Source organism: Acipenser ruthenus, chromosome 54 (genome assembly GCF_902713425.1).
Source record: "Acipenser ruthenus chromosome 54, fAciRut3.2 maternal haplotype, whole genome shotgun sequence".
Lineage (NCBI taxonomy): Eukaryota > Metazoa > Chordata > Actinopteri > Acipenseriformes > Acipenseridae > Acipenser > Acipenser ruthenus.
Genome location: NC_081242.1, coordinates 2,162,341 through 2,188,862, shown reverse-complemented (window position 1 = coordinate 2,188,862; position 26,522 = coordinate 2,162,341). Strand labels below are relative to the sequence as shown.

General features: G+C 38.4%; 2 protein-coding genes across 2 annotated transcripts in view; both read right to left on the bottom strand.

Annotated features, from left to right (window-relative positions):
* LOC117397990 (titin-like) overlaps positions 1–26,522 on the bottom strand; it is a 293,410-nt gene that overhangs the window by 78,244 nt on the left and 188,644 nt on the right. The gene's annotated exons all lie outside the window — the stretch shown is intronic.
* On the bottom strand, positions 14,103–25,951 carry LOC131723342 (uncharacterized). The gene is made up of 3 exons (XM_059016997.1): positions 25,674–25,951; positions 19,963–20,054; positions 14,103–19,439 (listed from the first exon to the last, which is right to left on the bottom strand). Exons 1-3 carry the CDS (start codon positions 25,942–25,944, stop codon positions 16,899–16,901), a joined length of 2,904 nt encoding a protein of 967 aa, XP_058872980.1. The 5' UTR covers positions 25,945–25,951; the 3' UTR covers positions 14,103–16,898.

Genomic DNA, 26,522 nt, shown 5'->3' with positions numbered 1-26,522 from the left:
CTTGGATTACAGACTTGCTTAAGTGTTGCCAGATCAGTCAAACACGTTGAACCCATAGACTAGGGTCCAGTTGCATAAGATAGACTAAAGTCTTTGGCTTAGTCTAATCTTAAATCAGACTGACGATATGACATACAACTAAGACGGTTGCATAAAACATGTACATATTAACTTTCCAGGAGCGGTGCACTCCTGGAAATTTAAGACATTTGAAGAAACGAACAAATATGGCCAACAATTCCATGAAACACTGAAGCTCTCAATTGACCCGAACGGCAAATTAGTGCCTGTTAGAACTATACAATGCAGAAAAATCTATACTTTTGGGGAATTTTCGTAAAATTGTTCTTGTATTTAAAAAACACAAGGTGGGAGAAAAAATAACTTGAAAATGTGTGTGCCTCCCCCAGGATTCTAATAGAGACAATACTGCAGTAATGATTTTTAATAGATGCATACTTTAACATTTGACATTACATATCTCCATATAATGTGGCTCCATGTACGTGTACATTCCGTCCTTCTTTCGTTTCTGAATTGGAAATCGGAAGACAAGAAAATGACTCATTTATATATATATTTAATTATTACAAGACACAGCTATTGTAGTTCTCAACAAATAACATTTCCAATACAATGTTACTATCAGATAAATTACAGGCAAAGTTTCATATTTATACTATTTCGCGGTTCAAATGATATTTCTGTATCTACTGGAAAGTTAAACTAATAACTTAAAAAAAAAAGTTTTTCACATGTGTACCTGTTAGAAAGCAAAATCTGTTGATGGGCTTCTTACAGGGAAATATGTATTTCCAGAAAAATATGACGATGCCATTGCAATGTGCAATAGGGCAAGTAGTATACGCTATATGCGCTATCACCATGTTAATTTTTAACCAATGAGAATGCTGCATTTGGTTTTGACATGTCACATTAGCCAATCAGAATTGACCGGAAGTCCTACCTCCCAGTTCCGGTCATGTGTTTGTAGTCTTTAAGCCATTCCGGAAGTCCCACCCTCCCATCCTGTCACGTGTATGTAGTTTTTAATGCACTTTTGGAAACCATGTTCCATGATTGTAGTTTATCTCATTAAAATGGGGAATTAAACAAAGGTTTGGGGTATTATTTTTTTAATTGAAATGTATTTAAGAGTGAAATGAGGAAAAACAAGGGGAATACATTGTTTTGTTATCTGTGTTATTTCAGAAAATAACAAGCGTTTTAGAAAAATAAAATAAGTTTGAAAACAGGGGTATACAGTTTGTTATATTCTTTATTTCAGAAAAATAAATGGGTCAGTGAAAATGGGGAAAAACAAAATAAAACAGACTTTTTAGAAAAATAAAAATAAGTTTGAAAACAGGGATATACAGTTTGTTATTCTTTATTTCAGAAAATAAAATAAGCAGTAAAAAGGGTACAACGTGTTGAAAAATAAAATGAGTAAAACAAAAATGTATAAAGTGTTGAAAAGATAAAGCAAGTAAAATGTTAAAAACAAGGTTACAATGTGTGTACTTAATTAAAAAGTTTAAAAGCAGAGAAATGATAAAACCTGCAGAGAACAGAGAAGCGTGTCTGTTGAAAAAAGACTAAAAACTTGCTAAACAGTTTAGAACACTTCTTAACCACCACATAGAAGATAAATAAATAAAACAAAATAAAATGTGAGAACATGCATACATTGTTAGCATTTTAAAAATCTTATTTTACACAGCTTGAGACCCAAGCAGAAGTTCCAACTTTACAATGTATTTGCTTAAAGAAAAAAACATTAACATAAAATGCTACAAACCTTAAATGTGTCTGTGTTTGTCCGTGTCTGAGGGAAAGAGAACACTGTTGTACACTAAACTGTGCCCTGCAGGAGCTAAGGGAGTCGCTCAAAGATAAGAAACTAGGGGGTCCAGCACTGGCTTACAGCATCGCTGGTCATGTGCAAAGAGTGTTGCTGGTACGTTTGTTCGAAGATCAGAAACGGTCCAGAAACAATGGCGAATCTTTGGAATAAATGGTAAAAACAAGGTTGCAATGCAGTTACTTAAAATGAAAAACAATTTAAAAAGGGAGAAATGTGAATTGTTAACACGTGTAGAGGCTGCATGTCCAGAGCTATATTGCCCCGACACAGAGGAAGCAACACAGGATGGCTTCAAACAGAGAAGTGTGTATGTTAAAAAAGACAAAGTGTTTTAAAATGAACAAGGATCAGATGCTGTATGTACAGAGCTAAATAGACCTATACAGAAGTAAAGCAACACAGGATGGTCTTAAACAGAGAAGCGTGTCTGTTGAAAAAAGACAAGATGTTTAAAATAAGGAACAACCTGTTTAAGAAATGTACATCTTAACCCAACACATAAATAAATACACAAATAAATAAATAAACAAACAAAAATATTAATGTGAGACCCTGTGTACATTTTTAAGTTAACATTTTAAAAACCTTGTTGCATTATTTATTTTACACAGCTGGATGTACAAGCACGTGTAAAACAGCTTCTGAAATGTCCGTACCAAGTGTCTTGAGTTTAAAACATAAAAATTTCCAATTAAAAAAGAATATAAACCTTGACTATCAGCTGCTGCTATGTTAGACCTGTTACAATGTATTTACTTAAACTGAAGAAAAAAAAACAGTTTTAAAATAAGACACTACAAGCTTTTCAGTGTCAGTGCTTGTCTGTATCTGAACAAACAGAAAGAACTGCGAGTGTGGCTGGCAGCTCCCCCATTAAGGGCCCCAAATTAACATTAAGGGCCATGTGTGTAGTTTTAAAGCAACAGTTTTAAAGATTGTAGTTTCAAGTCAATTTTGATATAAAGAAATCTAATTGTTACCATAAAACGGTAAATAAAACTAAAGTATAGAGTTGTTGTTGTATTTAATTCATTCAATTAAAATAAGGCATATGTTCACCCAGCCTTGCAGAAAGATCAGTTTGGGTCTCTCTTGGCAATGCTGGAGCGGCCTGTAAGCTTATGCATAAGTAAACAAACACAAAAGTTTTCAAAACTACAGACTGAAGGATTATCAACTGAACAAAACAGTCTTTAGGCACGCATTTAAACACTTTGAAACCCGGTGTTTATGCTGAAATGCACAGATCATGAATGTCTATCTAAGTTTATTTAGTTTAAGACTTAAAACCGTCAAAAAAAAATATGCTACAAACATTGACTATCAGCGGTCATATTTTAGACAATTTCCAACTTTGTTACAACGTATTTGCTTAAAACAAAAAACAGTTTTAAAATAAAATGTGACAAACTTAGGCTGTGTCTATACTTGTGTGAGCACGGCAAACTGAGAGACAATTGTACAAGCGCCAGGCCACCCTCATGGGCGAGGGGCTGGGGATAACACTGGCCTGTAGTGATAGGCTATAGGCAATGACTGGTTTGTTTTATTTTAAGACGCTGTACAAGAGTTTGCTGTAATTCTTTTAGGTAGAATGAGAACAGTTTCAAAGCAGGGAATGGTAAACAATTTATAGATAGCCCCTCTCAATAATGACATAGAAAACCTTCTTGTCACACAGTATGTCACTAACCGTTTAAAAAGTATTTTTCATGCATAGGACTGTTATGCATTTACAGAAAACTGCACAAGAAACTATTCCGGATAGCCTGTTAAAAAGTGCTCAGATTAGCGGGGTGTCTGTATAAAGAAAATAAGTGTCAAATTGGTTAATAGAAATGGTTAACAGACCAGTATGCTTAAGAGAAACAGAACGGTGGTTGCTGTCATTGAGTAGCAATGGCAAAATGAACTAGAGACGTGCCGGTATTCAAACTTCAATGATGGTTTTACCAAATATGGGCTGGCCCTTTGACAAGCAAGACAGCTAAAGAACTGAACAGCGCATTTCAAAGCCTCCAACCCGCTGTTTCCAGCACTGATATCTAGAGGTTGTCAAGCCAGTTTCACAAGAGAATTGCCAATGCAATTGCAATAAACAGTTGTTGGGGAGTTCTTAGCACAGGGCACGTAGAATGTCATTTATCTGTCACACACCTTACATACACATGACTGCTTTCACAAACACTTCTGTGTCAATGTTCTCCAATGAACTACTGGACAGTACTGAAAAATGTGGCTCTAGTAATTCAGTTATGCTTACTGAAATTAAAAAAAAACAATAAACATTTTATTCATCAGAAAACATTGTTTACAAAACATTGACAACAGGTAGGCCTACTTGGGGCACACACTGTAAAACTATTCACTTTTGTTGCCCTTACACTTCAGTTTTGTTCCTGGAAATGAAAGCAAAAGTTTGAAAGCCCTGCAATTGAGAACAAAAGTTTGCTCTGTGTGTGTGTGTGTGTGTGTGTGTGTGTGTGTGTTATATTTTACAATTATTTTAGTCAAGATGAAAACATTTACAAAGTGCTGAAATGAAGAAAAAAATAAATCCATGTTTGCTGTTCATGTTACAGTATATCATTTAGACAAGCTCAAGAGTTTGTTACAACTACTTTAGTTAAGATGCTAGCGGCGACAATTTTGAAATGAAACAAAGCCAAAACAAAATAAATGTGTGTGTGTGTGTGTGTGTGTTAGTTATATTTTTCCAAGCTACGGTGTTCAAGAGTTTGTTATTTTAGCCATGATGAAAATAGCTAAACTTGGGTTGGGTGTTCCTGAGAATGTCAAGTTTGCGATGGTAAGCTAAGAAAATGTGATGTTTTAAGATGCCAAAGTGGCCAACCAACCTCGTGGTGTTCACATTATTGCCCTTTTAGAAACGCTTTTGTATCAATGTTCTGCAACCAACTACTGTGTAGTATTGAAAAATGTGGTGATAGTAATTCAGTTATGCTAAAAATAATAAACATGTTAATTTTTCAAAAAAATCAAATTTATTCATCAGAAAACATTGCTTACAAAACATTTTAAATATTTACAAACAGGTACTGAGCCACATCCTGTAAAACGGTCCACTTGTATTGTGCTTACACGTTACAGGACGGATCCCCTGCTTTTTGTTATTTATATGCAACAGAAACATAGTTCGGGGGGTGTGAACACATATTTTACATTTTAGATGAGTACATTTTGTTCTTTACCTTGTCGTCTCTCGTGGCTATCTAACTTACACCCTCCCTATCTGGAGTGTAATGCAGTCACTTGTTAACCACGTTCTTCAGAATACGGTATGTAGCCTCTTTGACAGAGGGGCTCCTCCTCAAAGTTCCTGAAAATAAAAAGCAGAAGTTTGAATGCACAGAAATGAAGAAAAATAAATCTCTCCCAGCTGGGAGGTAGTACCACCATTTCATTTTTTACCAGGGGAACTATAACACGACTGAAGTCAAATAGAGAAACTAGGTACCAATGTCACCTCCATAGTATAATGTGCTTAATTTACATGATCAAATTGTATCTGATGCTCATTATATTTAAGTAGAAAACACAGGCAGTAGACAGAACACAAAGATTCACTGGCAAATTGAACCCTTTTATTTCTTGTTGTCTCTAACGATGATAGGAGAAGCACTTTTAGCTACCAGGGGCATTGGGCCACAGCCAATGAAGCTGTATGGTACAGTTTACAGTTTATAAACTAAGTAATATAATGTATTACAATTGCATTTCAACCATTTCTAGGCTGTTTTTATAGAGATGTAATTTCATCTAAAAATAAATTGCAAGCATTCTTCTTAGTGACTCAAGACCAAATTTAGCACTTTCACATTTGTTTGACTTCTACCATAATCGTTTCAATGTCGGCTAGAAACGAAGTCACTACACACACATACAGTACAAAAGTAAATGTCTGTGTCAAGCTTGGGTCAGTTTAACTGATAGACCATTTGTTTTAGTATTTCCAACAGTTTCTAAGATATGTCTTGGAATGATTTTGAAAAGGACAGAGAGATATTAACAGATGGACACTTTTAGGCTGCAAGCTCCATTGTGACCAAACATTCCCTCACCCCTGTATGAGGAAAACAACATGTTTATTTAAGTGCTGGGTGTGTCCTGAAGCCTGACGCTTGTCACGACCTGAGCAATTGAGATAACAGACAGAGACACCAACAACCAAGGATAAATGAACCAACCTAAAACTTAATTTTGAATGCCACTTAACCATAGACAAGCACTAGGTCAAATGCATTGGTTCAAATACACAAGGGTGACATTTTAAAATGATGTGGTTAACAGACGCATGATACTGAAGAAAATGTGTTTGACAGAAAATATAAAATGTAGGGATATCACAGATTCAAATGACAAGTGTCAAACGTGTAAGCATGCTGTTGACAGTCTTTTTTTAAATGTCTTGCATGGAAACTGCTTTGTTTCATGGGTTCTGTTGTTACATCAACTTACCGGCACAAGATGTTTTCTATTTTCATTCTATTTTGTATTTTATTAAATACCAGTTAGTATTTCTTTTGTCAAAAATGTAAGAAAGTTGATCTTTGACAGATATTTACAAAACCCTACATTTATATTAAAAGAATTAACAGTTAAGGATTTGGAATGAACTTTTCTTCATGTTGCACGGGATATATTTGTTATTAATCTCAAGAGTGCGATGTATGGCAGAGGCATCGACAGACATGTTAACACATGGACGCTATAGTGTTTGACAGCTAACCAGGGGGCCGTTTCCCAATAACTATAGAACTTGAGGTTTCAAGATCATGCTCACGATGGATCGCAGCTGAGTTCGATCGATCTTCACGTGCGTTTCCCTTGTTAAACTGCATCTTAAAAATTACCCTAAAGTGCATCATAGAAGGTGCTGTCCCAGCAAAGGTGCTGAAAAGGATGAGGAGTCAATCACAATTTAATCGACTTGTTAAATATCTTCTCTGTTATTGTACTAAGTGGCCTACAATTAAAACATTTGTGCCTTTTTATTATGTAATATAATATAATCTGTAACAAATCATATGTTCTTGTTTTTTGACATTTGAGTTGTACAAAATCATTTATGAATGTGACAAACAAATAAAAGGTTATGGTATAACTGGAATTCTGTGTCCTTGTTTCAGACGTTGCATATGAGATGACGCCGAGTTGCAATCCCTGCAATGTATTCTTGACTGCATCAGCAACAGCCTCATCTCCATCATCTCCCTCAGGTTCAGCTATGTTGTCGTCGGGCAATGGTGCTCTTGCTCGCACGGCAATGTTGTGTAGCATGGCCGTAACCACAATCACAGCACAGCATTTGGCTGGTGTGAAGTGTAGTCGCCTACTCGACTTGTCAATGCATCAGAACCTCATTTTCCACACACCAAAGGTACGTTCATGATGCATCTAGTGAGGCGATGCGCGTTGCAGAATAGGAGTGAGGAGATACGGTCGTAAGGGGTATCCACTGTCCCCTATGGTTTGGTGAAAACTACCTGTGGCATAGTACCGCAATGAACACAGCAATTGCACAGCTGGAGTTAGTGCATAATTGCGCTCAGTGCTCCTCCTCAAATCCGGTGTGAGTAACTCCAGTAAAGTTAGGATTTCATTCCGTGAAAGCCGCTATCTTCTAATGATTTCTCTGTCACTATGTATATCTAAGTTGTTCTTATGTTGGCATTAATTCTTAGTAATCAACTGCGCGGGTGGCGTCTGCGATGATTACGTTCCACAATTCTGTGAATCGCAGCCATACTGCCAGATACAGCAAGAGGGAATGATCTGGCAATGCATTTATGTACTTTCACGACGCACTTATCTCCTTATGATTACCCCAGATCACTCGTAGACCTACGATGTTATTCACGAACTACTCAACTAACGACAGTGTTTGGGAAACGCATTAGATTTGACACGTTACTCTTACGATGGTGTTACGATGTTCGTATGGCTTAAGTTGCTTTTGGGAAACGGCCCCCTGGTTGCCAGTTCCGCTTAATGTTTTTAACGAAATTAATAATTTGTGTGCGATTGTCACCTACCAGCCCTACTGCTGCCTACCCCCGTGCACGAATATACGGGCACCAGGTCCCGAAATATGAATATACTTTCGTGATTAGATCTAATAAAACTTATCCAAATCCTTCTTTGCAGGTTCTTTTTTATCCCAGGACCACACAACACACTCCGCACAAGATACAATTATAAAATAGGCTTTATTTAATACAGAAAAAAAATTCTTTAAAATATAAAAGCTTCAGTTACAACACAGTATTATTCCTTATTCTTGCTCATCTGGTTAACACAGGATAGCATACTTAGCACACATCTTTAAAATAAATCATTCAATAACGAGAGTATAGCAACTAAAAAAGATAAGATCAGTATTTGGCAGAAAAATTGAATAAAGTCCACTAAATCGTGGTGCAACTACTTGTCCAACGCGACCAGCTACAAATCTTGGTATGCAAGAGAAAAAAAAAAAAAGAAAAAAAAAAAAGAAAAATCAATCTCAATCTCACGAATCTCTGTCCCGGTTCCGTTGATAACTGAAAAAAAGATCCAACTCGTTACATCCGTGCCTGCAGAGGGCTCTAGAAAGAATAGTCCATGTTCAGCATAGTTCACAGTCTCACCGCCTTTTGTCCCCATTAGTGTGTGTTTTTGTATATAGTTGTGTCAAGCTTTTTAAATTAAACTTTATGTGAACTACCTTATTATTATTTTCTATCACTCTAGATTTCACTGCATTTAACTGTTGAGCATGTACTTTTGAAATAACCAGCCAAAGAATCGGAGGATAATCTTACACGAGGAACAGAATTTTATTCACAGTAAACTTATAAATATCGTGAAATGACATTACAAGTGTTACCCACTTAATTCATGCCTTGCAGTTATTATAAACAATACAATGTGTAGATGTGGGAGGGACTCCAGGAAACACACAACATAGATCTATCACACAGTTGACATTTTTATTAGGCAATAGATAATAATACAGAGAAACTTCTCACCAAGCCCTGGAAAAGCGGCAGTGTTTCACTCTTCACATTTTCTTTGAATCGTCTGACTCAGTTACACACGCATAGCAAAAAGTAGATTCATATTTAAAAAATGTAATAAGCACATATTATTATTATTATTTATTTCTTAGCAGACGCCCTTATCCATGGCGACTTACAATTGTTACAAGATATCACATTATTTTTACATACAATTGCATTATTTTTTTCACATTATTTTTTCATACAATTACCCATTTATACAGTTGGGTTTTTACTGGAGCAATCTAGGTAAAGTACCTTGCTCAAGGGTACAGCAGCACTGTCCCCCACCTGGGACTGAACCCACGCCCCTCCGGTCAGGAGTCCAGAGCCCTAACCACTACTCCACATAGCTTTTCTCGATCTCCCCAGCCAAATTTGGGCTCCCTATTAAAGTATATTAACAAACATTATCAATACACAGGCCCACCGAGAGGGCGGGGAGGCAGAGGGGATTTCCCCATGGCTCACTGCTCGAAGGGGGCATTGGAGAAGGCAAAAAAAAAATTCTGCTCAATCAATACCGAACATTTAAAAAAAAAAAAAAACACGGAACAGCGCCAGCCCTCAGCCCAACACAGGACCACCACCACATTAAAAGAGGAGGGGGTTCAAAGTACCGACAGCAGACTGTCACTTGATTATCACCCGATCAACATGCTGTCATTGTCCACACACAGATGCTGTATTTCCACGTGACCTGAGAAGTATTTGAGCAAAAATGGAAGGTGAAGCTTTGATTCTTCAGTTATTAATTTTTACTTCTGCTTTACTTTTAAGGAAAAAAACAACATCGTAAACATGCTTATTTCACATATAAGCATGTTTACAATGTTGTCTTCTCTTTTCTGCTTCATCAGTACAATTTGTACAAGAGCCTGCAGCTCGTAAAACCTGAAATGGCTCAAACTGCTATGCAATGAGCGTCTTATTCCCATCCCTGTGCTATATGCAGATTTATTCTGTCATCTGGTATTATAAAATGTTGAAATAATTATAAACACTGTAACAGAGGGGTAAAAAAATAAAAAGTGGTGTTCCTTCCAGACAGATTACAAAAAAGACGTACTGGGGTTGTTATTTGTTGAGCTCTGCTGTTCCATGTATTAATGAACATATGTTGATTATATTGCTTTCGGCTGTATTGCAATGCACTGGCTCTCATTCTGTTATTTCTTGACCGCATTCTAGGAAAAAGGTCTATTGTCTATTGATGTTTCATAACAACCAATCTAGTATTTTTTTTTTTGACTGAGGTCTGTGTATGCCGTGCACCAACATATGTCATAAAGCAGATGTTATATTCCATTTATAATTAAATGTTATTTATTATTTATTTCATAGCAGACTCCCTTATCCAGAGCAACTTACAATTGTTACAAGAGATCACATTATTTTTACATACAATTACATTATTTTTTACATACAATTTACCCATTTATGCAGTTGGGTTTTTTACTGGAGCAATCTAGGTAAAGTACCTTGCTCAAGGGTACAGCAGCAGTGTCTCCCACTTGGGATTGAACCCACGACCCTCTGGTAAAGAGTCCAGAGCCCTAGCCACTACTCCACACTGCTGCCCCAGTCCTAAAGTCCTACACTGTGGTTGCTTAATATTATCTATTGGGATATAACTATGTCTAGAGACACAATCTTGATAGCATTTATTCAGCAATGGATTCCCAAACATTCTCTTTTTTCTGCTCATCTTTAAAATCTGCTCTACCTACTGCATACAGGCAGAGATAGACAGTAATTATACAGAGTTTACATTTTTTGCATTGTATCACCTACCAACAAGGTCAGCGATGAGGTTAAAGTTCAGTTGATTTGAACTAAAAGGTATTGACAGTGTCGACCCAGGGGACTTTTTCAACCGGAAAAAAGAAACAAGGACCAGGGGTCACAAACGGAGATTAGATAAAGGGACATTCAGAACAGAAAATAGGAGGCACTTTTTTACACAGAGAATTGTGAGGGTCTGGAACAAACTCCCCAGTTATGTTGTTGAAGCTGACACCCTGGGATCCTTCAAGAAGCTGCTTGATGAGATTATGGGATCAATAAGCTACTAACAACCAAACAAGGAGGATGGGCTGAATGGCCTCCTCTCGTTTGTAAACTTTCTTATGTTCTTATGAACTCTCAGCAATGCTGCCAGCGACTGTCGTTTTGGAGCAGGGCGATTGTCGGACGACACCATAAACTGCACGGCGACGCAACAGTGATGATCTCTGGTCTAGAGTACAGACTCTACAGCAGTGTACACCAAAACAATAAATAAATACATAAAAAAATGAGGAAACCAAATTTCACAGGCTGTTTTGGAAAAGGTAATGCTAAATTATTCTTATTCCCATTATTCTTTTATAGAATTTAGAACTCATCTATACCAAGTAGCAACAGACTACACGCTTGGTTATGTTAATGATGTCTAAAGTACTCATGCATACATTCGAATGGTTTAAGATAAAAACTATTTGATGCTTTGGAAAATCTCTTACATTAGAGGCCAGTCTAAACAGATTAAAAAAATGTAGTCACGTTCTGACATAGGAAATGAAATAATACCAGGATTTATTTTTTCCAGTTTAGAGGTATGTTGCCATGGTAACATAGACTATATATTTATTTTCAAATGAGGGACTTTGGAACCTCTTGAAATGAACATCCTATTCTGAAGTCATTTGATCATCCTCTGGAGCGTTTTCTTTTGAAAGACAACTTGTTTATAACAGCTTCTTTACATCACTGCTTTTTCCACCCAGTTGAAGTACTTGTAGTCTGAAACCGGCTGATTCTTTTTATCAATTATTCCCATTTTTGTGTACCTATATTACCTTTTTATTTTTGATTTTGTACTTTAGGGTAGCCCAGACAGATGCTTGTGAAACCAATCCATGTAACGGTAAATGGTTACATTGTTATTTGAATTTGGCCCATGGACTTTTCCATTGGAGCTCGTTAGCCGCCGACTATGCTGGCAAACTGTGATGAGTAAAGTATATTAATTAGATGAATAACTAAAGCCAGCTTGCAGGACAAGTGGCACCTTCCCCCAAAAAAGGAACAAGACCACCTAAGCCCACACGACCTTGGAGAATTAGACCGCCCAGCACTCATATAAGGAAAAAACCCTGCTCACCCACAGGGTGATAGGAGGAAACCTTAGGGAATCCATGGCCAAGGGTAGGCCTTCCTCCAGGCCTAAATTAAAACCCTCTTAATGACCTTTAAATGAACAACTAATAGTTTTTGCGCAGTTAATGTGTCATTGTCATTTTCAGATACACAGTTTGTAAGCTCCTGAGGTCCATCTCCCCGTTGCCTTGATTAAATGTGGAGGAATGTTTCTTGAAGAATGTCCAGAGTAGTTGCTGGAAGGAAATCCAGCACGGAGAAGATTCAGGTGAAGATAGTTAATGAAGTCCTGGAGACGATTGTTCCCTCTGGGGTGAAGAAAAGGGGTTTGTCTGGACTGTCAGCCGGACGCATTGATAGGTAGCTGGAAAGAGCAGAAAAATAGTGAGCAGAAAAATAGTAAGTGTTCACATACAGTATGTAGAAGTATAATGAAGGGTTTGAAGCCAGTCCCAGTAGAACAGAGAGCAAGACAAATGAGCCCTTTCACACTGGCACTACTACCCGGGTCTTGACACAGGTTATGGCTACCCGGGTCACAATCCCACAGTGTGAAACCACGTACCTGGGACGTACCCGGGTTGACCCGGGTCGCAGTGACCCACCTCAGGATGTGGGTCGACACGCTTTGACCCGGGTTGAGCGAGACTAAATGCACGAAGGTTTTACTTCCGCAAGGAATGTTTCTGTTTAGCCATGTTTTGGTTGCTTGAGACACACCGGATTGCAACAGGGATGAAGAAACATTTGCTCTAATCAACATTTGGTCTGACAGATCAATCTCGAGAATCTTGGATGGAAGCGTGTGAAATCGCGTAGCCGACCCGCATGGCACCGGGTCCTGACCTTGGTTCCGACCCAGGTACAGCATGCCAGTGTGAAAGAGGCTTAGAGAAACTTCTGAAACAAAAAAGAACATATTCAAATAATAAATAACACTCTAAAGTGAACTCTAAAGTGGTCTAGGAAAACAAAATATTCTACTGAAAGCAGCACACCTGTTAGGCACTGAGAAAGCAGCGCTACCTCATTATACAAAGCTGTAGCCACAGTTTAGTATTTATGCAAGTGACATGGTATAATGGAGAAAATGGGCCAATAACATAATTAGTTTGAAATAAATAAACATCTGTTAATTATTGCCAGGGTAGGTAGATTATCACAATTAAATTACTACTATTCTTTTTAGACCATCGATGACTCAATACTCCAGCAGCAGTTACGATGGGTTGGCCAAATGGTCTGCTATTATTGTGTTAATTTTATTCTACTCAGTTTTCCCTGGATAACTTCAGCGAGAAACATGGGCAGTATTTGGCACACGATTTATAAAACTAGGGCCTGGTTATTTTAATGGCCTGTAATGGTTTTAGATATTGATAAACACAGAAATTATGCTAGGTGGTCATTATGACGCCGGTAAGGGTCAATTAACAGCACCATACAGCTCTATGAATCAGACTAATAATATGTTAATGAGAAAATTAGTCTCCAAGAGCACATTATTCTAACATTGTAATGAGTGATGTTTTTTGACAGTAAATGGCTTTTATAAAATCACCAGATGAAATACTGTCATGTTAAACACTATTACTGGCACGATAAAGGAGATGGTAAGCTTTATGCATATGGGACACATTTGGACTTCCAGAATAATTTGTTTTTTATTAAAGCATTAACTTTTTCATACAGATTCAGAATGCAAGATAGGCAAGTTGAGCTAACCATATGGTATTCTCAAACAGTGGACGAACGATCAACAAGAAACATGTGAAATTTTTTTATTACATTTTTTTTATTTAGTGTGCCCAATTACTTTTCCTCCAATGTCCAATAATTTTTTCCCCACACAGCTCAGGAGACCTGAAGGTTCAGTAGGTGTCCTCAGATCCCACAACTAAGCCAGCTTCCTCCTTTACACCCAGGACCTCGAGAGTAGATGTCAGTGAGCTAACGGCCTCTGGAGGACAAAGGCCAGCCCTGCAGGTGTCCGCTTTTGAGATCATTGGGCGCCTGGCCTGCAGGGTTCACTGTACTGCGATGAGAAGAAACAGTCCCTGCCAGTTTTGCCTCCCGAACACACAGGCATGCCAGAGCCAATGTGATGCTCCCTTTGGACTCCCCAGTGAAGATTGGCCACTTCGAACCGCCAGGACATGAACCTGTGCTGTATGACTCATCCTACAGTATGACTGTAGGTGACTCCGGTGAGCCACTCTGGTACCCTGAAACATATGAACTATGTGTAGTTCGACCAGTCTTTGAAGTACTTTTCCTCTTGACCTCTGTATGAAGCAATAGTTGCTGATGTTCAGCCCCCAGCTACTCACAAAGAATGCAGAAGCAAACACCTCTCTGTGAATGTTGTAGTGCACCCATTGCACTGAAAGACTGTCTTTCTTGATCCTTGCAACTAGGCCATTCACTGTCTCTGTCATTGCAGCTGCCCCATCACTGCAGACACATTTGCAAAACTTCCAGCTCAGTTCATGATCACAAAAGAAATTGTCAATCAGCTTGAAATGTTCCTCTCCAGTCGAGTTAGCCCATATATGTTTGTATAACATTGTGTGCTTGTTGATGTCATCAGATTCAGGGTATCGAACATAAGCACTTAGCTGAGCATCTCCTCCAGTATCCGTTGATTCGTCAAGCTGAAGAGCAAATTTTTGTGCCTTCTTAAGTTTCTCAACAACTTCTCACCTGGTAAAAGCACAGCCGCATGGTGTGCAGGGTGAGTCATACAGCACAGGTCCGCGTCCTGGCTGTGCGAAGTCTCCGGTCTTTGCTAGGGACTCCGAAGGGAGCATCGCATTGGCTCTGACACTCCCGCGCGTTAGGTAGGCAAAACTGGCAGGGGCTTTCTCCTCACTGCGCTGCAGAGGACTCTGCTGGCCAGGAGACCAGTGAGCTCAAAAGCAGACACCTGCAGGGCTGGCCTTTGTCCTCCAGAGGCCAGTAGCTGACTGACATCTGCGCTTGAGTTTCTGGGTGTAAAAGAGTAAGCTGGCTCAGTCGTGGGATTGGAGGCCACCTACTGAAACTTTAGTTCTCCTGAGCTGTGTGGGGAATTGCTGCAGTGAGGGGAAAGCATGATTGAACATGACAATTTCAGTGGAAGCGCCTGAGAATTATCAAGACTTTGATTTGGAAATAGCAGTCAAAACTTTGACAGCAAAACTGTAAATGGTTCTGATGTTGACAGCTACCTGCAGAGACATTGGTACATGTTCTACAACACTGATTTTTACATTGTGAATGGGGGATTTTCAAAAGAATACGTTTCACGGTAAGCTTGTCTTTATGTCTATTTCTACTGCCATTATTTATACTGTGTACCGTTTTGCATGTTAACTTTGTTAATCTGAAATAGTTACACTGGACAATAACATAACTATTTTAATGTAATATGTAAAAATGCAGATATTATGGTTGAAAACGCATATTTTGAGACTTTTTTTTTTTTACAAATGCACATTTTTAAAGGCTGGTGTGACATCTGACGCATTTTATTTATTTATTTATTTATTTATTTATTTGTTTGTTTGTTTAATTCCTTGCCATTGCCGTTTCTTCACAGTAAACTGTGGCCATAGATTTGTTTTCATAAAGTAATACCATTAGGTTTACTTGTGTATTTTGTAGCTGAACAAAACCAAATGAAAACTGGAATTTAACTTTAAACACTTCAAATAAAACAAAACATGGAAATGGCATTGTAAAATGAAGGGGAAAATGACTCACCATTTTGGTTCTAGTTTATTACATTCCCCATGACAAAGTCGCAACAAAATATATACAGTCTAGATAAAAATCATTACACAACATTTTCAGGAAGTTGGGTACTGTTTAAACGAGGCATTTCAGAATGTTGTGCTTGAGATTCTGTCTTGCACTAAAACTTGAGATGGCTTCCCATAGAGATCATTATGCATGTGTGCGCATAATCTGGTTTGTATACTTTTTGCTGACAAAACTTTTAAATAGAGGCTCAAGAGCTGCTGTGTTGATCCTGTGTTTTTGTATCTATATATTTGCCATTTGTTGAAACTAACGCGCAAATTCTGGTAGGACTATAAATAAGTGCAAGGTATTTTTGTCATTGACCTTAGGCACCGCTACCATCCCAGCACACCATTCAGTGGGCTGCGTCAGTTTTGAAATGATCCCCATACTTTCCATCGTCAAGTTAATCTCTGAGTTTGCTCCTCAATGGGATTTGAAAACAGCGAGATGTTGACAGAGCATAAGGGGTTGCTCCTTGCTCAAGCTCAATTTTGTATGGCTCTTCAAGTTTCCTCAGTCCGCTGAACACTGATGTGTAGTTGGCTAGGAAATTCACAGGAGCTCCTTCACTTCATGAAGCCTGTGTACAAGGTGTAGTGCTTCTACTGCAGGCAGTCCAAACAGTGCTTTTGATAATCCGGAAACCACGTAGACCTCTTGGACTGTTGTTCCCTTTAATAACTTATGTGCTGCTAAAGCACCCTAGAACGTCCAAGACGTTGTTTCCAGGCCCATATAGCACTTTGCTGGGTTGCACCAGCTTGTCATCTCGATCCTGTTGAAACTTTCCCGCTGGGATTGCGGTAACTGCTGCTCCTGTATCAAGCTTGAACTCTAGATTTTCCGCACTTAAAAACATTTTCTCAATCAATTATTTCACTGGAATTGTTGTTACTTCATCAAGAAATGCAAAGTCCTTGTGATGCATAGTTCACCCCCTAGTCTCTAAGTCGCTTTGGATAAAAGCATCTGGTAAATGACTAAATAATTTTCATCAGAGCAGATTATTTTTATCCTTAGACCTGGTCTTTTAGGAATGGGTCTTATGTATGGATAGGATGTGCAGATGACGCATGTAGGTGCTGATGCATGTCAGTAGGCTTCCAGTAAAGATATGTTTTAATAGATCCTTGATCAAGTTTAACCAAGGTATCTAAGAATTCAATTTCAGATTTTGTCCACCGTAGATCCACTGAAATGTTAGGGTGGATATTATTTGCAACTTTATGAAACTGGAAAAGAGATTTTTCTCCATGAGTCCATATTCCAAAGATGTCATCCACATATCTTATGTATTCGAATGGTTTCTTGTCTAGTTTACTCATTAACATTTCCTCCCATTTACCCACATACGTGCTTGCAAAATGCATGCCTAATTTTGAGCCTGTCACTGTGCCATCATTCTGCTTAGAACTTTTGTTAAACAAAGTAAAACAACAGTTTTCTAAATCTGCTTTGGTCATGTTTAATATTTCTCCTGTGGGTATTATGGCCTTCTCTTTTCTGTTATCCAGTGCCTCTTTACATGGCTCTAAAGCTTCATGCCTGGGAACACTGGGGTTCAGGGATTTTACATCCATGCAAAATAAAATAGCATTCTCTGCAAGTTTAGTCTTTATTCTAGTCATTCTTTTCAGAAATTGTGTTGTATCTTTAACATAGCTAGGTAAACTTTCAACATGTGGCTGCAGCTGCTTCTCAGCTATTTCTGCAATAACGTATGTTGGGTTATCGGTTGTGCTAACAATCATTCGCATCGGGGGTTTATCTTTGTGCATTTTTGGGTTACCTCTAACCAAACCTGTTCTTGGATTTTGAGGGAGCATGTCATTTTTTAATTCTTTTGATATGAATCCATTTCTATGCAATCTTTCTACTAGAATTCTCAATTCTTTTATGTTATTAATGTAATTAGTTCTCACTTCTTCACATGTATTTATATTTTGCATTTCAGTCTCTACTGCTTTCATATTGTCAACTGTGTTTATTATTACAATCCCTGAACCCTTATCTGCAGGTCTGATACTGATACTGTCAGCCCCTATTGATTCATGTAGCTCTTCTTCTTCATGTTTAGTTAAATTAAGTTTTCCTTTCTTTTTTAGGTATCTTACTATTCCTTTTCTAATTTCTTTTATATACATGTCTAACCATGTATCTCTTCCATCTGGAGGAGTCATATGACAGTTTCTTTTAATTTGTATTCCATGTTCACTTACTTGTTCTGATTCTGTGAGTGTTTCCTCATTAAAGTATTCTGCCTGCCTCCTTCGTCTTTCCCATTCATTTAAATCCGTCATTAACTTGTCCTTATTTATGTATCTTTTTGCTGGAACAAACTTGTTCCCCTTTCGTTTTAATGCTTCCTGCGAGACTGTTTCTGTTTTATCAGATGAATTAAATCCTGTGTCCACTTCTTGACCTTTAGTAATCATGACCTTATTTTTAGGTACTCCATCATTATTAATATTATTTGATGCTTTTCCTAAATCCCTGTCTGGCATTTTCTTCCTTACGTGTGCCGGTATTTGTTTTTTACCTTGATTCTGACTATTTGCAGTTGATACATTTGCTGGATAGCTATTGTAATTACATTTCGGTGTGATTAACTCAAAATGATTATTTCTATATAAAAGATTAATAGGTTGTTTGTGACATGGATGTGAAGTTTCTGTTCCTTCATATTTAATGCATTCCTTGGCCACAGTGTTCATGTGAATATGTATTGGTCTATTTAATAAATCTGCAGCAGCCACAATCTCTGCCTCTATCCCACTGCTGCTCGATTTCATTTTCTCAGTGCGTTTTCTAGAATCTTCATCAATGTAAAATCTGGATTTGTTTTTGTTTCTGCTCATGTGTTTGGTAATGTAACATCTTAATAACGTATGATTATTTTGTGTTCCGTACAAAACTGTACTCAAACATCTAAAAAAGCTTTGACCATCTTTCTCTATCTCTAATATTTTATTTTCATTGTTATCATTGTGCCACTGATCTTCCGCTGCCATATCAAGGTGGGAATTCTCCATTTCTGCAACACAATTATCATTAGGTATTTGATTTTTGAGTATTTTATATGGCATATGTGTGGAAAGTAATTGAAGAAACTCTTTATATTTCCTGTCATTTAAGTGATTTAGCGTATTCTTCTCAAAATTGTCTATTTTTTTTATCATTTGTGTTAATTTCAGCGACATTAAATTAGAATATGATTCATTTGTTTTTTTAATTTCTAATTCAACTTCACTAATTCTTCTAAGCCATTTAATATTCTCCACCTGCATTGATTTTATTGAACATTCTCCAAGTATGTTTTGTAAAAAAATGTTTTCTGGATCATTCACATTTATGTGTGCACCTGACTTAAACAGAAATCTGTGAGGTATAACATCTCTAAGTAAACACCACTCTAAAAATGTATTGTGAGAGGTATACTTAGCTCTCTGGTTTGCTAATCTCTTTCTCTTGCTGAAAATTTTCCTGGCCATCTTGAGTTGTTCTCTGGACATCTTCTTTGCTCCATTCATATCCTTCATAGGACCCTCTTGTAAATTAGGTCTCGGTCTCAATTGGTACTTTTCCTGGTTAAATAAACATATAAATACAAATAAATTATATATATAGTTATGTGTGTGTGTAAGTGTAATGTCATTGCCTTCTGCCAGAAATAGAAAGCCAATAGAGGGCCGGGAAGGCTGAGAAAAGTCATTTAAATATCAATGCTCTGAACTTTCCGCTTGTATATGCAATGAAGGCAGGTGTTTGATGTTGGTATTTTATAAAAAGGTTATTTATTTTATTTTTATTTGTATTTTTGTTTTTATATCTTTGAAATGGCCAGAGGTTAAAACAATGTAGCAGTGATAAGGTTCATTTTAACTGGGCAGCACCTGCAAAATTGACTGAGAGAATAATAGAATACAGCTGTGTACCAAATATTAAGAAGGTAACTTAAGACAGTTTTATAAAAGGAATGCCACAAAAGTTAATTGACCGCAGTATGGCAGCAAAACATGGGTTTTGCATGACAATGCTTTTAGTGATGCTGCCTCTGAAGGTGTTCCAGAACCTCCTGCAGTGCTTACAAGAAACACGTTGCTTTACCTTTACTGTACCGATGTTGTCCGCACACAGCGATGCAATTGTAAATAAACTCATGAAAGCAGGGTAAAGCATAGGGAGTCCAACTGTAGCGTCTGTGAACAACAGAAAAGAAACAGCGAATGAACTACACACTGACACACTTCAACTACACACTGACACACACACACATTTCAGCTACACACTGACACACACTTCAGCTACACACTGACACACTTCAGCTACACACTGACACACACTTCAGCTACACACTGACACACAGTTCAACTACACACTGACACACACTTCAACTACACACTGACACACACTTCAGCCACACACTGACACACACACACATTTCAGCTACACCCTGACACACACTTCAGCTACACACTGACACACTTCAGCTACACACTGACACACACTTCAGCTACACACTGACACACTTCAGCTAGACACTAACACACTTCAGCTACACACTGACACACACTTCAGCTACACACTGACACACACTTCAACTACACACTGACACACTTCAGCTAGACACTAACACACCAGCTACACACTGACACATACTTCAGCTACACACTGACACACACTTCAGCTACACACTGACACACTGACACACTGACACACACTTCAACAACACTCTGACACACTTCAGCTACACACTGACACACTTCAGCTAGACACTAACACACTTCAGCTACACACCGACACACACTTCAGCTACACACCGACACACACTTCAACTACACACTGACACACACTTCAACTACACACTGACACACTTCAGCTAGACACTAACACCCCAGCTACACACTGACACATACTTCAGCTACACACTGACACATACTTCAACTACACACTGACACACACTTCAACTACATGCTGACACACTTCAGCTAGACACTAACACACCAGCTACACACTGACACATACTTCAGCTACACACTGACACACACTTCAGCTACACACTGACACACTGACACACTGACACACACTTCAACAACAGTCTGACACACTTCAGCTACACACTGACACACTTCAGCTAGACACTAACACACTTCAGCTACACACCGACACACACTTCAGCTACACACTGACACACACTTCAACTACACACTGACTCACACTTCAACTACATACTGACACACTTCAGCTAGACACTGACACATACTTCAGCTACACACTGACACACTGACACACTGACACACACTTTAAGTACACACTGACACACACTTCAACAACACTCTGACACACTTCAGCTACACACTGACACACACTTCAGCTACACACTGACACACACTTCAACAACACATTGACACACACTTCAACTACACACTGACACACACTTCAGCTAGACACTGACACACACCTCAGCAACACACTGACACACACTAAGTACACACTGACACACACTTCAGCAACACTCTGACACACTTCAGGTACACACTGACACACACTTCAGTTACACACTGACACACACTGACACACTTCAACTACACACTGACACACACTTCAACTACACACTGACACACACTTCAACTACACACTGACACACACTTCAACTACACACTGACACACACTTCAACTACACACTAACATACACTTCAGCTACACACTAACATACACTTCAGCTACACACTGACACACACTTCAGCAACACTCTGACACACTTCAGCAACACAACGCAACAACGCAACAATTGAGCAATAATCTGTTTTAGATTTTTAAAACGGTTTTCATCTAGTGTCTCTTTAACTGTATTTATTACGTTATTCTGTAGTCGCATGTTTTTTAATTTATATGGAAAACGTCTAGGCTTTAAGTGTTTATATATTTCAATTTTTAAAAGATACACGTTCATCCTCTGTTACACCAGCGTGAAATCTACCATTTAAATAGCTGATGCCATGAAAATTGAGACTTTTTAATTACTATGCCTGTGAAATGTAGACAAATAGACCGTGAATCTGGTAGGGCCTAGACGACTGATCTGTTGTAAGTAACGGTCACTGTATACATCACTTTATGAAAGTGGAGATGTGTTCAGTTTTGTAATAATGTTATATTAGAAAAAATATATATTTAACATTTTATTTTCAATATTAACCCTATACACTCGTGCTATATTGCATTGGGCCCAGCTGACTGTTCTAAAATTAAAAGGGCTAAACATGTTATGGTATATTACTTACCTGTACTTGCAGCATAGTAACCTATAGTTTTTTTATGCTAGACATATGCAGTATCTTTTAAATAACGTACAGTATGCACAATATGTCAAGCAAAATTGAGTTGTGACTGTGTTCTAAAATGAAGATAATAAGTGTTCAAATCATTTGAACCCAGTGTTTAAAAGTGTTTAGAGCATGTTTTTACTCTGAAACAATTGAGTTACCCCGAATACCCTGATCCAAGATTACTTATCTGTTCAAAATTACACAATGGAAATTACCAAAGTTCCCCAATATTTCCGAAAATTCCTAATTTTCCCACAAAATTCCCAAAATTTATCACTCTCAAAATTCCTTCAACTATACACAGATAGAGACTTCAGCTACATACCGACACACACTTCAGCAACACACAGATATTATTATTATTAGTAGTAGTTGCTTTCTTTTTTAGAGCTTACCTACACTTTACCATACCTTGCAATGCTTTACCATGCTTTCACTACGATTTATTACACTTTGCTATGCTTTCACAATGTTTTATTACACTTTGCTGTGCTTTCACAATGTTTTATTACACTTTGCTGTGCTTTCACTATGTTTTATTACACTTTGCTATGCTTTCACAGTGTTTTATTACACTTTGCTATGCTTTCACAATGTTTTATTACACATTGACGTGCTTTCAGTGTTTTATTACACTTTGCTGTGCTTTCACAATGTTTTATTACACTTTGCTGTGCTTTCACAGTGTTTTATTACACTTTGACGTGGGTCTGGTTACCATGTATATGTTGAGAAAATAAATAATTATTGAATTCGTAATTATTCTTCTTGTAACAGGGTCAAGAATGCCCTGTTCAAATTTATTTTACACTTGTATGTTATTATTTTTATAAAGTTATTTTATGATTTGATTAGTGCACGTTTTGTGTTGTGTGACACTTTGATAATTGATTTGCATCGCGTTATGTTGATTTGCTCCCGCTTCCCTATGTTTGCCTTGTTGAGCACCTAGTAATTGAATTATCGATCAATTTACACACCTGAATATAAATAGCACGTTTTCACAAACGAGATGGCTATCCTGGGGAATAATGAGTGTGAACGGCCCGAGTGTCTTCAGCCTATTTGGGTGTCGAATGGAGTTTAAGAAGTGCACAGAATAGGCTATATTGCGATGCTGGTTTCTCTCTCACTCTCCCTGTGTGTGTTCCCTCCCCTGCACTGACATTGTGGGGGTGGGGTGGGGGGGGGGGGGGGGGGGGGGTATTTGTACTTTTAGAATATTTATTTATTTATTTATTTTAATTTAGTCGTTGCCAATTAGTTTTTATTATTTTCTCCTCAATTTGAAATGCCCAATTATTTTTAGGCTCAGTTCACCGCTACCACCCCTGCGCTGACTCGGGAGGGGCGAGGATGAACACACGCTGTCCTCCAAAGCGTGTGCCGTCAGCCACCAGTTTCTTTACACACGGCAGACTCACAGCCGCCTCAGAGCTACAGCGTCGGAGGACAACGCAGCTCTGGGCAGTTTACAGGTTTGCCCGCAGGCGCCTGGCCAGACTACAGGGGTCGCTGGTGCGCGGTGAGCTGAGGACACCCTGGCCGACCTAACCCTCCCTCCCCCGGACGACGCTCAGCCAATTGAGCGCCGCCCCCTGGGAGCTCCCGTCCACGGTCGGCTGTGGAATAGTCTGGACTCGAACCGGCGACGTCCAGGCTATAGAGCGCATCCTGCACTCTAGCGAGTGCTTTTACTGGATGCGCCACTTGGGAGAAGGGTATTTGTATTTGTACTTTATCGTGTCTTTGATTGTGTATCTCCACTTTATTGCTGGGTAGCAGCGTTGTTGTATTTGCACTTTAATCCATGACCTCATTAAGGTGAACCTTGTTTAACTGCTTGAAGTCTCGCTACCTGTTAATAGGTGAATGGAATTGTCTTATTATATCAGTACCGTTTTTAACCATGTGTTGATATTGGAAGTTTTCAATAAACAAATGTCTGCTAAACGGGATTTGTGATTTTCTTGGTGACCTTGTTCCTACATTTTTAGATCTGTCATCTCAATAAAAAAAGAACCTAAAGGATTTTCTGTAATTTGTTCGGTGCCTTATCGCACTGAACTGGAGTAGTCGGGCTACATTATTACTGCGTGCGCTGAACACTTGCTACATCCTGTGATATTTTGTAATTAAAGGCAGGTTTGTGGTGCGTTTGTACGCTTCGGTGACCTTGCAGGTGATGCATTATGAAAATCAAATTACAACGGTTTCCATTGAAAAATAAATAATTAAACATTAACTAAATGAGAATCCCTATACGGGTCGACCAGTTATGTGAGGGTACAAGCACTCTCCTAGTTTAGGAACCCCGTAACAATGACCTAGCTATGAACTAGGCAAGACGCAGGCAAATAGTCCCTTCCGTAGAAAATGCATTACAAGGGCAAAAGCAGTCGTTTCCAATTTTTCGCACAGCGAGGGATACCGAATCTATCTTAATTGTATTTAATTCATAGAAAAATGTATAAACTGCTAATACAGCAGTGATTAATTTGTGCCTGGGCTTGCCGGAGCTCAGCCCCCGCATCCTCTAGACTTGACGAGGCATAGCCCCGGCACACCTCTTCAGCTAAGGAAGTTACAAATGTTATAAAATGTTTTGCTCACAAATGGGATTCTGCAAGTTCTTGCGTGCGCTAAACGGAGACAGTCCACTGCCAGGGACATTGAATCACTTTACCATTTCAGACGCGCCATAAAGACGACACTGGCTGCAAAAGGAGGACTGCGACTCTATTGTTGTTTCTTTTTTAAAATACACATATAAGCTTACTTGATTTGAAAAACGTAAACGATGCAAGCAAATACCTACGCTACCTGGTTTGATTGCGCGAGTAGTACACAACGAGCTTCAATATGAAAGCTGAACATTCATTTCAATATTGATTTCCATTTATTTTTTTGTCCTGCGGTTGCCTTTTAATGTATTTTTTCTGCACACGCTACTACTTTGTACATGACGTATAATACTCGATTGTAAGCATCTAACACTAGTACTTGCAATACTCTTTCAAATAAACGTGTTATGATTTTGAATGTGCGCTTCTAAGAATGGTATTATTGATTATCATTGCTGCTTGCGACCCGGCAAATCTTTCTTTACAAATTAAGCCCTGTGATAAAGGTAGAATCTACATTCTGTAAACGCTTAAAAACAACAGTTTTATTAACAAAATCAAAATTATACATCGTTTAATTGTTTAATTCAAATCTCAATATCGCAAGCCTTTTTGAAAACTTTAAAAAAAAAATACGTATAAATAAATAATAAGCAAGCATTTGATTTCAAGCAGAGCTGTTTATCTCTCGTTTTATAACTTAAAGGATGTTGTACATTTTGATGTACGAGTTGATAAATATTTGAAAATAAGTCCCAAAGTTTTGTTCGTTCGTCTCTCCTCTCTCTCTCTCTCTCTCTCTCTCTCTCTCTCTCTCTCTCTCTCTCTCTCTCTCTCTCTCTCGTAATAACAATAATAATCTCACCGGCTTTAATCTTTTCTTTCAACTGTTCGGCCAGTTGTGCCTGGTTAATGGCATTTAAAACCTTGATCGTGTTCTCAGCGGCGTGCGTTTCGGTGTAGGTGCTGATTAACAAATCAGCTACCTCAACGCTGTCCGCATGCTGAAGCTTCCCCTTGGCGATTTTGCTCCCCTGGAACGACGTGTCGCCCAGCTTGTCCTTGAACCGTTTTAGTCCGTTTTCGTCCAGGTCGTCTAGGGTATCTCTAATGTGATCCTTCGGCGTCTTCTCCATCCTGTTCATCTGCGTCTGGTTGAATAAAGAGAGAAGCAGGACGCATGAAATGAGACGGGGAGGGGGAAGGAGGAGAGGTAAGAGGGAGGGAGAGATGGGCAGAGGGGAAAGATGTGAGGCAAGAAAGAATGAATAGATTGAGAGGAAGGGAAAGGCGTGAAAGAGAGGTGGGTGGTAGATAGAAAACATTTTACAACAGTACATGCATGCTCCCTTTCCTCTTTTATTATCTCAACACTGAGCAATGCAGCAGAGCGGAACGCTGGAATAGCTCGTTTCTTGCTAAATGTTAACCACATGTCGATTGAAAATGTAATTGCATTATCACGTCCATTTATTTTACGTTTTGTTACCCTTGAAAATATGTAATAATTTCACATTGTTTACATTTCCTTATTGAAAATACAATTACAGCCCGATTTTCAGAAGCACAGGAAAAAAAAAAAAAAAACAGGTCGCAACACCTTTGCGACACCAGAAAGATATCAAACTGTATTTTCAAAAGTCCTATACATGAAGCAGTGGCAATTCAGGAGAGTGCGCCTTTTGAAAATGCACTCGCATTACAGCTTGTTAAA

Excerpts from the sequence above, each read along its gene's own strand:
- LOC131723342 (XM_059016997.1), bottom strand. The coding sequence starts at position 25,944 with ATGGAGAAGACGCCGAAGGATCACATTAGAGATACCCTAGACGACCTG. Across the intron at positions 20,055-25,673 it reads GAAAGAAAAGATTAAAGCCG|ACGCTACAGTTGGACTCCCT; the intron begins GTGAGATTATTA and ends TGTTGTTCACAG. Across the intron at positions 19,440-19,962 it reads ACAACATCGGTACAGTAAAG|GAAAAGTACCAATTGAGACC; the intron begins GTAAAGCAACGT and ends TTATTTAACCAG.